Source organism: Oncorhynchus tshawytscha, linkage group LG05 (assembly GCF_018296145.1).
Source record: "Oncorhynchus tshawytscha isolate Ot180627B linkage group LG05, Otsh_v2.0, whole genome shotgun sequence".
Lineage (NCBI taxonomy): Eukaryota > Metazoa > Chordata > Actinopteri > Salmoniformes > Salmonidae > Oncorhynchus > Oncorhynchus tshawytscha.
The window spans coordinates 22013515-22029198 of record NC_056433.1 but is presented as its reverse complement, the minus strand read 5'-3'; the positions used below and the strand labels follow the sequence as shown (position 1 = coordinate 22029198).

The window sequence follows — 15684 nt, the reverse complement described above, 5'->3', positions numbered from 1 at the left end:
TAGAAGCACGGTGGCTAGGAAAAACTCCCTAGGAAGAAACCGAGAGAGCAACCAGGCTATGAGGGGTGGCCAGTCCTCTTCTGGCTGTGCCGGGTGGAGATTATGTTCAAATGTTCATAAATGACCAGCATGGTCAAATAATAATTATCACAGTAGTTGTCGAGGGTGCAACAGGTCAGCACCTCTACTGCTCCTGCTGTCTCTAGAGAGTTGAAAACAGCAGTTCTGTGACAGGTAGTACGTCCGGTGAACAGGTCAGGGTTCCATAGCTGCAGGAAGAACAGTTGAAACTGGAGCAGCAGCACGGCCAGGTGGACTGGGGACAGCAAGGAGTCATCATGCCATGTAGTCCTGAGGCATGGTCCTAGGGCTTCAGGTCCTCAGAGAGAGCAAGAAAGAAAGAATTAGAGAGAGCATACTTAAATTCACACAGGACACTGGATAAGACAGGAGAAATCCTCCAGATATAACAGACTGACCCTAGCACCCCGACACAAACTATTGCAGCATAAATACTGGAGGCTGAGACAGGAGGGATCAGGAGACACTGTGGCCCCATCTGATGATACCCCCGGACAGTTCCAAACAGGCAGGATACAACCCCACCCACTTTGCCAAAGCACAGCCCCCACACCACTAGAGGGATATCTTCAACCACCAACTTACCATCCTGAGACAAGGCCGAGTATAGCCCACAAAGATCTCTGCCACGGCACAACCCAAGGGGGGCGCCAACCCAGACAGGAAGACTACGTCAGTGACTCAACCCACTCAAGTGTCGCACCCCGCCTAGGGACGGCATGGAAGAGCACCATTAAGCCAGTGACTCAGCCCCTGTAATAGGGTTAGAGGCAGAGAATCCCAGTGGAGAGAGGGGAACCGGCCAGGCAGAGACAGCAAGGGTGGTTTGTTGCTCCAGTGCCTTTCCGTTCACCTTCACACTCCTGGGCCAGACTACACTCATACTCATACACTTATACTCTCTACACTCGCCAGTTTTAGCTTTAGCCAGTACTATCTTCAGATGAGCCTTAACGTCAGTAGCCCTGCCCCCTTTTAAACAGTGTATGATCACTGGATGATTTGTTTTAAGTCTAATACTGCGGGTAATGGAGTCGCCAATGACTAGGGTTTTCAATTTGCCAGAGCTAATGGTGGGAAGCTTCGGCGTCTCAGACCCCGTCCTCTGACTCTGACTTGCTGCTTAATGGGGAGAGCCAGTTGAAAGTTTGTCGGCTGAATGAGCGACACCGGTTGAGCATTCCTACAGCATTTCCCTCCAGAAGCCATGAGAAGGTTGTCCGGCTGCGGGGACCGTGCAAGGGAATTTATACTACTATCTGTACTTACTGGTGGCACACATGCTGTTTCATCCTTTCCTACACTGAAAAAACTAAAAAATATAAATGGTAATTTAAAAAGTAAAAACCGTTAAGTTGTCAGGTAGCAAAGTAAGGTTAGCAACAAAACGCGCAGCAGCACGTAAACATGTCTGCTAGTTGTGACCGTTGTGACCGGAAATGACACCTGTGCCCAGCAGATGTGCCCAGCAGATGTGCCCAGCAGATGCGCCCAGCAGATGCATATCTGTATTTCCAGTCATGTGAAATCCATAGATTTGGGCCTAATGAATTGCATGTTGCGTTGAGGATAGTCTGTTGTCTGTAAGGATTGTATTGTTTTTATCTGAAATCCCCTGTCTATACTGCCCTCTCCTGGTAGCTCTGGGTCATAATGCATGTGTTGTTTCAGGAGACCTAGTATTCCAGCTGAAGAAGAGACCTCCAGACTACGTGCCAAAGAAGGGCCGCAAGCCAGAGGACAAGGGCCCCAGGGGGAAGGGCATGGACGTGCCCCTGCATGGGTCTCTACCCCCAGAGAAACTGCCTTACCTGGTGGAGCTCAGCCCAGGTGCGTCATACACACACGCACTGCAGATCACATATATATGACACATATACACACTCTTGAACAAGAACACACACACACACACATTCCCAGCCGACGCCAAATGCTGGCGTGTACAGAACTGCAGGATGTAAGACGACAGTTAATTCTACTCGCATAGCTACAGAACAGTATAATCACTGTAATTGAGCAATGACATTCACACACCAGTAGAGGCATGGTAGGCAACATGGACCAAACCTGATGCCCTGAACTTTCTAGTCTTCTGACAAGGTGAGTGAGGTGGGCCCTAGAAGCATCTCCTGCCAAGTCGACTGTACCTAGGCTTGGGCGGTATCCAGATTGTCATATTGTCATACCGTCCTTCTCTCATCCCGGGATTTACAGTATTACCGGCACACAAGGGGCGCAAGAAAATCCCTTTTGGGCCTACCAGAATGCTAACAAAATTAGCCCCAACTTATAGTGAACTCACAAAAGCTGTTAGCTAAATGCTAATGAGCGAAAACGAACTTAAATGAATTGCAAGGTGGGCAAATCCAGCTCATAAAGTTTTACAAGCATAGCTAGTGTAGCTACCACTTTCGGTGAGTGTGGACATTTACAAGCAAAAGTGAACGAGGCAAATTGTGCAAAAGAACAAAGTCCAGGTAGGGGCGAGGAGAGGGACGGAAGCTATACTGTTACACTGGCAATACTAAAGTGCCTATAAGAACATCCAATAGTCAAAGGTATATGAAATACAAATGGTATAGAGAGAAATAGTCCTATAATAACTACAACCTAAAACTTCTTACCTGGGAATATTGAAGACTCATGTTAAAAGGAACCACCAGCTTTCATATGTTCTGAGCAAGGAACTTAAACGTTAGCTTTTTTACAGGGCACTTTTACTTTCTTCTCCAACACTTTGTTTTTGCATTATTTAAACTAAATTGAACATGTTTCATTTTAGTTGAGGCTAAATTGATTTTATTGATGTATAATATGAAGTTAAAATTAGTGTTAATTCAGTATTGTTGTAATTGTCATTATTACAAATACATTTTTTTGTAAATCGGTATCTGTATCAGCTTTTTTTGGTACTCCAATAATCGGTATCGGCGTTGAAAAATCATAATCGTTCGACCTCTACTTCAAATAAATAGTTTTGATAGTATTGAAAAACCATCCCGTTGCTTTTTCCAAATGCTCCAGTATGCGGTATTCTTCCCAAGCCTAACTGTACCCTCTCTCTCCCACTCGCTGAAGACACATTTCAGTTGAATGCACTGTTGTACAACTGACTAGGTATCTTCCCTTCCCCACCAAGAGAATGCTTTCAGGACTACAGTAGCTGCTGCTCGTGTTTTTCCTTGGTCAGGAATGGGGGTGGTTTGATGGGGGTGGGGGCCACAAAAAATATGGAACTCATCATTAGGAGTCACTGTGGCCCCCCCCGAATTAGGGTGGAGGTGAATGTTAGCAGTTTTTAATATAACTAATGATCAAGAGGCATGGGTAATTTAACCATGCTTACTACAAGTTTAGATAGCTGGACGATAGACTAATTTACTAATCACCCCCCAAAAATAGCTGACATTGGCTAATTGACTGACTGCTGATGCACAACCAAATGTCAAAGTTGCACCAGTGTTGAGACCCTGGCTGAGTCCCCCTCCCCCTACAAAAGGCGCAGGCAACCAGTTGCCCATCCCTGGCCTAGGTGTTGGGTCCAGTACGATGGTCAGTCCTCACTAATGGGCTGGCCCTAACAGCTGCCTGTTTCCACTGACCCTCTCTTTCTCTCTCACTCTCTCTCTCTGCTCCCCTGACCAACCATGCAGTGCACTAACCCTGTCTCTCAGAACCATTTTTAACCTCAGGGATTTGATTAGTACTTAAAAGATTAGAAATTTTGCAACCTGTTTGCTTACATTGCCACAAAAGTGTGTCTCCCAGGCAAGGGTTATCTGCTCTTTTTGCAGGATAGTGATTCAAGGTGTGTGGAGGGTTTAGGTGAAGGCTGTGTGTGTTAGTGTGGATTCTGCAATTTTTTAATGTATTTTTATTGGTGATTATTACTGTGAGTGTGTGAGGCGAAGAAGGGCTCTGCGTTTTCTCCTTGGTGCAACATTTACACCCCATGCTGTGTCTTCTCTCTCCTGGCTTCCTGTGGTGTGTTCTGTCTGTCGCTACTACCTACTGCTGTGTCTTACTGCTGTGTCTTACTGCTGTGTCTTACTGCTGCCGCCTCTGCATGTCTGCTCACCTAGGGAGGGGGAATCACTATGGCTACTACACCTATCGGCACCACGAAGGTAAACCTACCACCCACGCCTCTCCTCCTCTCCACCACCACACCCATCTGCTGCTGTGTTTCTCTGGATAGAAGTTGACTTGTGGTTGAACCTGCCCTTAAGTACAGATCTAGGATCAGACTATCCTGAAGATTATTGGTTATTTTAGTTTTGACCATTATTGTGATGGCAAAAGATCTATCTGACCTTGTATCAGTGGTCAGTTGTTAGGGTCAACTCCTACCTGATCTCCTAAGTTTCCCTTCGGCATTGATCTAGGATCAGGTTCTCCACCCCAAATGCTCGCCATAACAATTCTGTGAAAGGAAACCTTAGATCAGTGTCTGTGGGCAACTGAATGCTACTGGCCTGAATGCCTTGTTGATCAGTGGCTCAGCCAATCAGAGAAGGGCCTCACTATCTAGGACGGGACCTTAAGTCAACTCCACTGCACTAAGCCACGTTTAGGGCCCCTGCCAGACATTGAGCTTAGCAATAGCAAGTGCTTTTTGCAAATGAGGATTTTAACAAAACCCATAGGATTTTCAGAAGATACATGTTTTTCCCACCCTTGTTAACTAATTTGCTGCTTTGCTTTTACTAAAAATCTGTTTTTACTAATCAAAATACACAGATTATCTGGTCTACTGGAAGTTGTTATGACAACAGGGTTTTGTATGTCTATTTCCCCTCTTATGTATTTTGTGTGTGAAGTGTATGACTCTGTCATGTGTTGGTAAGAATCTCCCTCTGTGATGTAGTGAGTGAGTGAGTGTGTCCCTCCATATTGTGAGTACTGACTGTCTCCTGGTCTCCACCATAGACGGCTCAGACTCCAGGGACAAACCGAAACTCTACCGCCTACAGCACAGTGTTACTGAGGTGGGCTCAGACACTACAGACGACGGCTCCATCCAGGTAAGGACCTGCCCTTTGTCTGTCTGTCTGTCTCATGCTACATTGATGTAGCTGTAAATTACGATGGCAGACTGGACAGCTAGTTATCTGAGCTAAAGGTCTAGTAATACTGAGTGTCTCCTCTCCTCCAGCTGTTTGGTCCAGGTATCCTGCCCCACCACTGTAAACTGATGCATACGGAGGGTTTGGTGACAGTGACACCACACAGTCTGGAGGCTGAGACTTACGTGGACGGCCAGCGTGTCACCGAGACCACCGTGCTGCGAAGCGGAGCCACACTGCAGTTCGGCGCCTCCCACGTGTTCAAGTTTGTGGACCCCAGCTACGACCACAGCATGGGCAAGGGAGGGCCCGGACCGATGATGAGAGGCAGGCACAAGTCAGGGTAGGTGGGGTGAGGGGTGTTGGCGCCAGCATATACACTCACCGGCGCACGCGCCCACACACGCACACACGGCGTGGCCGCGAGAATAATTGTTATTTATTTATAAAGATCCCCGTTAGCCGACGCCTATGGCGACAGTCTTTCCTCAACTCTTAGCCAAGACAGACTGGCATGTATAGTATTAATATTAGCCGTCTGATTTACAATGAATAGTAAGTCGTGCCGCTCTGTTCTGGGCCGGATGCAGCTTAACTAGGTATTTCTTTGCAGCACTTGACCATATGACTGGACAAGAATCAAGATAAGATAAAACTAGAGCCTGTAGGACCTGCTTTGTGGAGTGTGGGTTCAAAACATCAGAGCATCTCTTTATTACGTACAGACCTCTCCCCATCTTTACAACCAAGATGGGTCTGGGGGGGGTTATTTATTTTTAGGGGGTGCTGCGGCACCCTCAACCCCCCCTTACTTCCCATGGCTTTGACACACACACACACTTGCAGTACACTACGAATGTAGACACATTTGGAAAGCTAGCTTGCTCATCCCAGTGGTGATGACAGGAATGGCTGTGAATGGGACAGGAAGCAGCGGAGACCGGCTGAAACCAGTGTCATCAGTCCCAGGATGCATCTCTCAGCTGCCTGACTGAACAGCACAATGGTGTGTTCTGAACAGGCCATGACAGCATAGCCTCCTGTTTACACATAGCTGCCAGCCACCAGAGATGACATGTGCATCCTTATTGGAGCCTTATTCCCTATATAGTGCACTACTTTTAACTAGAGCCCTCTGGGTCCTGGTGAAAACCAATTTACTTTAAAGGGAATAGAGTGCCATTTAACCCAGCCATGGCCTACCTGCTAGTCATTCTGGTCTAGAACCCTGTGTCCTTAGTACACCAAACTATCTTCTGATAGTTGAATCTTTAGTCAAAACCTAGTGCTGCTGAATTCCATTTTGCAGGATTCTGACCTTCTAAAAGGTGTATTAGTGTGTGTGTGTGTGTGTGTGTGAGAGATTCGTTCCCTGGGGTTGGGATGTGACTCTAAGCCCGTAGTTGACCACATCGCTGCCGTGGAAACAGATGCCACGTGGGCGGGAGGGGGAGGAGCCATCTGGGTGCAGCAGGTTTAGCTCTAATTTAACTCTGGCTGCAGAGAGAGGGAGCCGAAAAGAGATGCAGAGAGAGGAGGTGGGCAGAGAGAGGAGGGGGGGAAGAGAGGGAGCGGAAGTGCCAGAATGGGGAAAAAGAGGGTAAAGAGGTAGAGTTGGGTTGCCTGCCAGGCTTGGGCTGTTGTAAGGACACTCTAATCTGATCAGTCCGGGCTGGCTGGCTGGGGTGTGGCCTGCAGTGCTGTGTCATTAACGAGGCAGAGAGGACCAGGACCCTGGCGCCCCACACGCTCACACACTCAGATCACTGCTGCAGCCTCCTCTGCTCACTACAAACACTACTCCAACCAGAGAGCGAGGGGGAGAGAGAACAGGACGGGGACACTACCAGGTGAGACAGAGTAATGTCTTCCTATGGTTAGACAGTGGCAGGGTTTCTACTTCTCACAGAGGAGAATGTGTTGCATTTGTGGACTATGGCTGGATAGGACGTCTCCACCACATGGGCGAGGACGCTATAGTAGATGACTGGAGAATGACCTAGGCTCTCATTGACAGTAGATTTATGAGGATTCAAGAAGATGACTATATTAGCATGTTATCAGTCGTTAGGCTTCTAGAGTGCGTTTGGTGAGTGGAGACTGACTGTTGATGTAGATCCACTAATTAGAGAGTCATTAAGTCTGTGTATATCTGGGCTTTAGGCTAAGGACAGAATTCCCATGTTAATTTGACCAGCCACGTTGGCTTGATGTATAACATTTGGGCTGGCTGGCTGGCTGGGCTGGTTAATTTATTCATGTTTGTGGATGTAGTGATAAACCCTAATCCACCGTTAATGCTGTGGCCTGATGTTAGAGAGGATGACATCTGGGTGAGAGAGGGAACGAGGGAGTGGAAAAGAGAATAGATCAGAGGACTTTTGGGACAGTTCTGGTGCATTTCTTGCTACTTGTACATTGGGACACGTATGTTTGCTATGGGACCTCCATGCTCCATGACCTCCAAAAACTCAAATGGCTTTGAACAGCAATGGAAATCAAATGACACCAATTTAGTTCAAACTCAGACTATGGGTTTTGCTCTAAGTATGGGACTGTGTTGTGATTGGCCTGAACCAGTCCTCTCTGGTCAATTACACAGCTTTCAGTAAGAGAGGCTACAGTCACATGTTCCCCTCAGGGCAGTCTGTATGGCTGTACTGTAGAGATCAGGATGTGTGTGTCCTCTTGTCATGGGTCAGCATATGAAATAGTAAGTCCTTTTCTTTAGAACAGACAGCTCTGTCTTTGCGTCTGGTGTGTGTGTGTGTCTGCGTACGTGCGCCTGGTGGGTGTGGGTGTGCGTTTGGTGTGTGCGTACGTGCGTGTGTGCATGCGCCTAGTGTGTGTGCTCGTGTGTGTCGCCTGGTGTGTGTGTGTGGTGCTGTGGATTATATCTGAGCTCCTGTCATTCTCTCCCAGTAATGAAAGTCCCTCCTGCTCTGCCTGGGAGATGTTCTGTCCTTGAGCTTATTGTCTCTCTCTTTCTGGCCACCTCTCTCTTTCTGGCCCATCTGTCAAGCAGAAGTGTTCCTGAGACGACCTTTGACCTGCAAGGGGACCTCCACAGTGGGACGGCCCTCTCCACCAGCAAGGTACAGTAGCTCCCCCTCCATGTCAATGTGTGTCCCTTGGTGTTCTCAGCATTACGTGTGTGGTGGTTGTATGTGATTGCGGTCAGTGTGTTTCATATGTTGTGTGTGTAGTTGCTGTGTTTGAGGGATCTTAGTGCCATCGTTGGGCAGCAGAACATTCCACCATGAAGTGTATTGCTGTGTTACTGCAGAGCTCAGGGAAGCTGGAAATGGAGCGTTCAGCCAACGGCAGCGAGAGAGGCATGGTCAAACCCATGATCCGCGGGGAGCAGCAGGACAGCAGGTGAGACACACACACACACACCTGGAATCAATGAATTAATGGGGACATTAGTAGCTCAGTTGGTAGAACATGGCGCTTGCAACGCCAGGGTTGTGGGTTCGATTCCCACGGGGGACCAGTATGAAAATGAATGCACTTACTTCTGTAAATCCCTCTGGATAAGAGTGTCTGCTTAATGTAAATGAAATCTCCACTCTAGTTAACTCAGTTGAAGCAAGGTCAACTGCTACTCGAGACAGCATCTGTGTTTACAGTGGTGCTGCCTAGAGAGCAGTGATAACTCTGTCACGCTACAGTCCCCTGCTCTGTCGGACACACCATCTCCAGCCATGCCTTGTGAACCAGGGGAAACCCGAGCCTCACTGAGCTGCACTGGGGCCCCTCATCAATAATACAGATCGCAGGGCACACACATACACACGTTAATGGCGGGGTGAACAGGCGTGGTGCTGTACTGAGAGCCTCTGTCCTTCCTGCAGGTCCCAGGACAGCCTGAGCCCAGAAGTGACGCTGCCGGCCAGCATCGAGTTCAGGGACAACTGTGAGTCCTTCTCTGCTGGAGCAGAGTACTGGCTCACTCTGCCCTTCTTTCTCTCTTTCTTTCTAGCTTTTTCTCTTCTCTCACTCTATTTGAGTCTCTCTTACCATCTCCCTCTATACCTGCTGTGTAGTTTAGTAATATCTCTCTCTGTACCTGCTGTGTAGTTTAGTAATATCTCTCTGTACCTGCTGTGTAGTTTAGTAATATCTCTCTCTGTACCTGCTGTGTAGTTTAGTAATATCTCTCTGTACCTGCTGTGTAGTTTAGTAATATCTCTCTGTACCTGCTGTGTAGTTTAGTAATATCTCTCTCTATACTTGCTGTGTAGTTTAGTAATATCTCTCTCTATACTTGCTGTGTAGTTTAGTAATATCTCTCTATACCTGCTGTGTAGTTTAGTAATATCTCTCTATACCTGCTGTGTAGTTTAGTAATATCTCTCTCTATACCTGCTGTGTAGTTTAGTAATATCTCTCTATACCTGCTGTGTAGTTTAGTAATATCTCTCTATACCTGCTGTGTAGTTTAGTAATATCTCTCTCTATACCTGCTGTGTAGTTTAGTAATATCTCTCTCTATACCTGCTGTGTAGTTTAGTAATTGTGATAACTAGATAAAGGCCATCCACACCATCTTGCTACAGTGCATTTAGCTGGTGTCTGAAAGGTATTGACTCATTGTCTGCAAGCTGCCGCCAACTGGCTTTTAATGTTGTCCACTGCCCCTAGTGGTTTTATTGAACACGGTCATGTCAACATTAACTGAAATATGACTGTCGACATGAATTAGTCAGGCTGTGAAAATAGCAGGTGGTAGCATGCAGGGCTCTTTCTCTCTCTCGCTCTCTTTCTCTCTCGCTCTCTTTCTCTCTCGCTCTCTTTCTCTCTCGCTCTCTTCCTCTCTCGCTCGCTCTTTCTCTCGCTCTCTCTCTTTCTCTCTCTCCTTCTCTCTCTTGATCGAGCAATTGGTTGATTACCTTCTAATCAATAGGGAGCCAAACCCACCAGTTTGTTCTGTGAATGACATGCAATGATTCTCCAATGAACACACACTGAATGTACTGCTACTTCTGATGTGTGTGATGGGCTCTCCCGCTCCCCCTTTGGCATAGCTTTATTGGTTTAAGCCATTTTAACTTGCCTTTCAAGCCCTATTATATGCAGAACCTTGTTTGTGGACTCTAGTCTTGGGCCCGGCTGAAATCAGTCTTTGTGTATTTGGAGTTGTGTGAGCTTATGTGTTTGGCCGTGGAGCAGAGAGAGCAGAGGCCTTTGATTTCTAATATCAGGGGAGGGGTTGCTCTCTCACAACTCTCTCACAATACACTATAAACAGCCCCTGGTGGGGAACCAGGAAGCCAGGGTTGGGGACAATGTTATCACAAGGCCCTTCTGTAAACATACAAACATGCACACAGTCACTCCTGTAGCAAAATCAGGACTGACCCATCTGCCTGTGTCACGTGAACTCACACCGCACCGTTGTCACCCTCCTTGCCCCCACCATGCACCCTCCAGCCGAAGATACCTTCCTGACGGCCATCATCAACTACACCAACAGCTCCACGGTGCACTTCAAGCTGTCCCCCACCTACGTGTTGTACATGACCTGTCGCTACGTCATGTCCAGCCACTACCGGCCCGACATCGGCCCCTCGGAGCGCACCCACAAAGTCATAGCCATCGTCAACAAGATGGTGAGCATGATGGAAGGAGTCATCCAGGTGAGTGTCCATCCTGCCTCCTCGCCATATTTTTTCTCCTCCTCATTCTAATTAGGAGGACATTCAAGGTTTAAGGCCTGGGTTTGGTGTGTATATGACCACGTTATATCCTCAGCCACTTGCCTGGAAAAAGGACACTCTGACAAAAATACTTTTGTTCTCTGCACTATTATGTTTTTCTTTTGATTAGTTATTTTTACTTCCCTCTAGAGATACAGGTGACCCAGGACCGAAACAAAACCCCAAAGAAAATCCCAAACCCTGTAGCTGACTAGGTAGTCGTCCCGGTAGTCGTAGTATTTTGTAAGATTTCTCTTGGTTTATTCAACCAGGTCATTTCCACGGAATAATTTGTAGAGGCGTGAAGCCCATGTTATGTCTGTGTGTCCAGCGTCTCTGTGTCCCCCTCCCTAATGTATTCACTGAAACACACTGAAATACAGGATCATTGTGGTGTTCGAAAAGCACTCTCAGCCAGCACAAAACCCAAATGACATTTTGTACTAGTGTAGCAGTAATACCCATACTCTGGGACACCAACCCTGAGTTATGTGTGAAAAACAGAAATGGCCCAAATAGTCCAAAACAATCAAACCTAGCAGAGTTTGACTGACTCCTCACAGCACTCTAATATGGTGTGAGTTTATGACCTGTTTGTCTGGTCAGTTCTCATGGGATTCCTCATCCTGTCAATATACAACCTTAGACACTCAATTTACATACCGATTGTAGTCTGTTAATAGGTAGATGATTATCTGTCTACACACTGACAGTGTCTGTCACAGACACATACTAGACACACACAGTGCAGGAGCATTAGGGATATCTGTCTGCGTTGCTCTGTGTGTGTCTTATAGAAATCATCCTGATGATTTTGGAAATTCAAGTCTTAAACCTTCATGAGGGACATTGGTAATATAATCTGTGTTCCTTAAATAATCAATCTGCACAGCAATGTCCCTGCCTCCTACAGGGAACAGAATTGTGGGTACATTCAAAACTAGTTTCTGCCAGTAGAGTCTGTGCCTTCTCTTGCTATGTTTAAAGGAAAAGGCATTTCCCATACACTACCAAAGTGGAGTTCATGTGTATTTCACATGACCATTTGTGTGTGTGAGTGCTGTGTGTTGTGCTCTGTTGACATACCTGTGTGTGAATCTGTCCATGCCATGGCTTTTGTTGACAGTCTTTCTCTGTCCTGTGGGATGTCTGTCTGTTTCCCCCCTCACCTCTGTGACAGGAGATTCCTGAAGCGGACCAGGTAGGACACCTAACACGTTGCTCGGGGAGAGAGCGCTCTCTCTCTCATCTCTCACTCAGTCTCGCCCTCTATCGTCTCAGTCAAGCTTCGCTCAGTCCTCCATGCTTCTTTTCTCCATAACAGAAACCAAAAACCCCTCAACCAAACAATCCCTTCTCCAACAGCCAAATAATCCCTTCTCCAACAGCTGGACTCTAAAACACCAACACAATAACCCTCATTTATCCTTCAACCTGGAACATGTGGTACTAAAACCAACAACAAATCTCTGATTGTGGCAACATTGAAATAATTGTAATTTCCATGTGACCTCATGCTTTACTGCACTTCAGTGTGGATGAGAGACAAACCCCAACGTTCTTTTGCTTTTGTTGAATTTTCCCTTCTCCATTTTTTATTTTGTCTGTGGTTTGACATGGTTGTTCTTTTGGATGCGTTCTGTCCTGTGGCCGTTCTGAAGTGGGGGTGTTGTCGTTTCTTTGTGGGGATAGACGAGTGCGGAATACACACGGACCAGCGCCGGCCGAGACAAGTCGGGGAGGACCTTGTGTATCCCTTATTCCTTGTGTTAAGGGGACATTGACATTAGCTCATCACACAGACCAGACACTGGGCTCTAAAGCTTTAGCAGCCTGTTCAGTTTAATCCTGTTTATCTCTGCTACATGTTAGAGGTGTTCAAGAACCGCATCACAGGCTAAAATACATGAGAACTGAGCTGAATGTCCATCCCAGGCCAGTATTTGTTTGTATACTGGTTGATGTGGAATGTGGTCCCCTTGCAGAGATGCAGTAGCTACTGCTAGAGGAAGTAGACCGCATTTATATCAGGACATGCAGGGAACTGCTCCACACAGAAGCTAGCAAGAAAATAAAAGTGGAATTACATTTCCTGTAGGCACTGTTCTAACGTCAGTTTCCCCCCCCTCCAAAACTGACCCTCTGTAAGAGGCTATAACTGGGGGCCAGTGTCTGGTTCTGGACATCTTGGATTTGGGTGGGGTAGGGTGGCAGGTGCACGAGTCTATCCCTTGAGTGCTGCTACTGCTCATGGCTGTGAGTCTGAGAAAGTCCCCCCTTCACCCTGTGTCTGTCTATACCTCCTCTCTGACCCCCTGCTCTCTCTCTCTCGGTCTGTCCTGCTCTGTGATTGGTGTATTTCAGAAGCAGAAGAACATTGCGGGGGCCCTGGCTTTCTGGATGGCCAATGCCTCAGAGCTGCTCAACTTCATCAAGCAGGACAAGGATCTGTCGCGCATCACACTGGACGCCCAGGACGTGCTGGCACACCTTGTCCAGATGGCCTTCAAGTGAGTGCCCCGACTTCCTGCCTCCCCTCTGGCCCCGTCTCTTTCCTAACGTCTGGTCCTCTCCTCTCTGTAGTTCGATGCTCCTCCGTCTTCTTGGCCAGCCTCTTTAAATGCCCCGGTTTGTCTTCTTTCCACTCCTCTTTTCCCCATCATTCCCACTTCTTGTTCCTGTCCCTCTTCTGATCACTTCTCTGCCCCCCACTTTCTCTCACCCATGACCTGGAGACCAGGCTTTACCTTATCTTGCTCCCAGCTCTGTTTGTGTGCTAGTCACACGGTGCAGCAGCCCACACTACCCTGTCAATCCTGTGTATGTCATGTCTGCATGTACGCCATCAGGGCTAACTCAAACCACATGTGAGTAATAGTATGATTGGACAATTATTATGCTAATTCTAGATCAAAATGTGAAGTACCCTGCCATTGCTGGCATCGATTCTCCTGAGTGGAAAACAAAATATAGATGTCTGCTGCCCATGGAAAAATGGCCCTCGTTCACAATGTCGTAGCTAGTGGTTAGCGGCCCATGCTAACTTCTGCCTGAGCTGTCCCATGAGCAATAAAAATAGCCAAGGGACAGGGGGTTAAGCAAGATAATTGTGTTGCTTCAGCTCGGACCATGTAAGGATCTGGAGGAAGTAAATCTAGCCCTTGTCCGTACTGTTTCTGGAGTCTGTGTGTGGATGCAGGAACACAAAGGGGAGCTGTGAATATGTGGAATGTCTTGGGCCTGGCTTGTTGGCCAGGCTGGAGCAGGGCTGTATGGGCCTGGGGAGAGGGGAAAGGTCCCAGTAAAAACCGTTTCCACGGCTCTCCCGTTCCCCTGTTCTGCTCGCTGCTCCCTGGAATGGCTAGCTGAAACAACTGGTGCTTTGTCTTTTTCCCAGAGCAGAGCGGTGGCCGTGCCGGCCAGGCCAGACCACTGGTTTACTGTGGGATTCCAGAGGAAGTCCCGTTAGGTGTGTGTGTGTGTGTGCACGTTTCTGCATTCTTCTGTATATCTGTCTTTTATGTGTGTGTGTTGCTCTCAGGACGTGTGTTGCTCTCAGGACGTGTGTTGCTCTCAGGACGTGTGTTGCTCTCAGGACGTGTGTTGCTCTCAGGACGTGTGTTGCTCTCAGGACGTGTGTTGCTCTCAGGACGTGTGTTGCTCTCAGGACGTGTGTTGCTCTCAGGACGTGTGTTGCTCTCAGGACAAGTGTTGCTCTCAGGACAAGTGTTGCTCTCAGGACAAGTGTTGCTCTCAGGACAAGTGTTGCTCTCAGGACAAGTGTTGCTCTCAGGACAAGTGTTGCTCTCAGGACAAGTGTTGCTCTCAGGACAAGTGTTGCTCTCAGGACAAGTGTTGCTCTCAGGACAAGTGTTGCTCTCAGGACAAGGGAACGTATGTGTGTTTGACTTCATGTAGGTGGACGTATATGCATTGTATGTGTCTTTTTGTTCATCCATATCCGTGTGGACCGTACAGAACCAATGTGTTGTGTTATCTCAGGTACCTGGTCCAGTGTCTGCAGTCTGACCTGAGTAACTACATGCCTGCCTTCCTGGACGACCCAGAGGAACAGAACCCTCAAAGGCCCAAAATAGGTGACTCCCCTCTGTTCATACACGGTCTGACACTCTTACTGTGTATATATTAAACTCATCCAGGCCACAGTGGGGGGATACTGTTATATTTGGAAACTCAGCAAAAACAAAAAAAGTCCTCCTTACTGTCAACTGTTTATTTTCAGCAAACTTAACATGTAAATATTTGCATGAACATAACAAGATTCAACAACTGAGACATAAACTGAACAAGTTCCACAGACATGTGACTAACAGAAATTGAATAATGTGTCCCTGAACAAAAGGGGGGTCAAAATCAAAAGTAAGTCAGTATCTCTACCTGCAATGACAACAAGCTCAGTCCGATGATGCTGTGACACACCGCCACAGACCATGACGAACCCTCCACCTCCAAATCGATCCCACTCCAGAGTACAGGCCTCTATGTAACACTCATTCCTTCCATCACGCGAATCTGACCATCACCATTGGTGAGACAAAACCGCGACTTGTCGGTGAAGAGCACTTTTTGCCAGTCCTGTCTGGCCCAGCGACGGTGGGTTTGTGCCCATAGGCGACGTTGTTGTCAGTGATGTGTGTTGAGGACCTGCCTTACAACAGGCCTTACAAGCCCTCTGTCCAGACTCTCTCAGCCTATTGCGGACAGTCTGAGCACTGATGGAGGGATTGTGCGTTCCTGGTGTAAATCGGACAGTTGTTGCCATCTTGTACCTGTCCCGCAGGTGTGATGTTCGGATGTACCGATCCTGTGCAGGT

General features: G+C 47.5%; 1 protein-coding gene across 1 annotated transcript in view; it reads left to right on the top strand.

Moving 5' to 3' along the window:
* The window catches only part of LOC112250157 (afadin-like), a 122918-nt gene that overhangs the window by 73349 nt on the left and 33885 nt on the right, over window positions 1-15684 (top strand). Inside the window, 11 exon segments of the mRNA XM_042321682.1 lie at window positions 1753-1911; window positions 4164-4208; window positions 5011-5105; window positions 5237-5490; window positions 8173-8242; window positions 8434-8525; window positions 9005-9066; window positions 10584-10789; window positions 12030-12050; window positions 13214-13359; window positions 14852-14946. Coding sequence (XP_042177616.1) covers window positions 1753-1911; window positions 4164-4208; window positions 5011-5105; window positions 5237-5490; window positions 8173-8242; window positions 8434-8525; window positions 9005-9066; window positions 10584-10789; window positions 12030-12050; window positions 13214-13359; window positions 14852-14946 — 1245 coding nt within the window.